This window comes from Merops nubicus, unplaced genomic scaffold (genome assembly GCF_000691845.1).
Source record: "Merops nubicus isolate BGI_N331 unplaced genomic scaffold, ASM69184v1 scaffold18927, whole genome shotgun sequence".
NCBI lineage: Eukaryota > Metazoa > Chordata > Aves > Coraciiformes > Meropidae > Merops > Merops nubicus.
In genome coordinates, this window is record NW_008621193.1 from 18,836 (window position 1) to 19,689 (window position 854).

General features: G+C 58.3%; 1 protein-coding gene across 1 annotated transcript in view; it reads right to left on the minus strand.

The window, feature by feature from the left end:
* Positions 1-207: 207 nt before the first annotated feature.
* Positions 208-854, minus strand: part of LOC103776862 (urotensin-2 receptor-like) — a gene marked incomplete at its 5' end in the record, with an annotated part of 1,053 nt that continues 406 nt past the window's right edge. Inside the window, one exon of the mRNA XM_008944388.1 lies at positions 208-850. Coding sequence (XP_008942636.1) covers positions 208-850 — 643 coding nt within the window. The remainder of the gene's footprint in view (positions 851-854) is intronic.

The window sequence follows — 854 nt, forward strand, 5'->3', positions numbered from 1 at the left end:
GCTCCCAGCAGGAACACCCCAAAAGCACTAAGCCAGACGGAAATTCGGATGCATCTCATAGTACTTGAGTTCATGCCACTTCTTGTCCCTATCTAGAGTGACCACCAGAAATGAATTTTTAGGACCCTTCAGGGCTAAGGGGTCCCAAAGCCCTACCTTGGCCAGATGCTCTGCTGGTCCTGGTGCCTCTGGAGCGCCTCCTCTTCCTCACTTGTCCTTCAGCGTGGCCATGCCCACGGCCTCAGAGCTGTAGTCATACTGGTTACTGGAGGACATGGACCGTCCCCAGGAGCACTGCAGGTTGGAGCCCCTCTTGCGGAAGGAGGACGTGAACCTGTAGAAGTTGCGGTGCCTGTTGCGCAGGTACTCCCGGTAGTTTTTGGTGAGCAGGGTGTAGAGGAAGGGGTTGATGCAGCTGTTGCTGTAGGTCAGGCAGGTCACCAGGTAGTTAATGCACTTTTGGGTTTGGGTGGTGAGCTGTAGGGAGCTGCTGTAGAGTCGCACCAGCTGCCAGATCCAAAACGGCAGGAAGCAGGCCCAGAAGACCAGCACGATGCTGAAAATCATGATGAGGACCTTCTGCCGGGGGGACCTCTTGCTCTTCTCCTTGTGGGGGGGGTTCCTCTGGGACTCCAGGTAGGTCCTAGCCAGGCGCGTGTAGAGGAAGCCGATGATGATGCCCGGGGCCATGATGCTGGTGCTGAAGAGCACCGTCAGGTAGGTCCGGTAGGCGTCCACGCTCCAGGTGGGCGCGCAGATCCTCTTCACCTTGCCCTCCGCCTTGCTCCCCTCAGTCAGGGTGACCATCAGCATCATGGGCAGGGTCAGGAGCAGCGAGACCGACCAGACGGCCC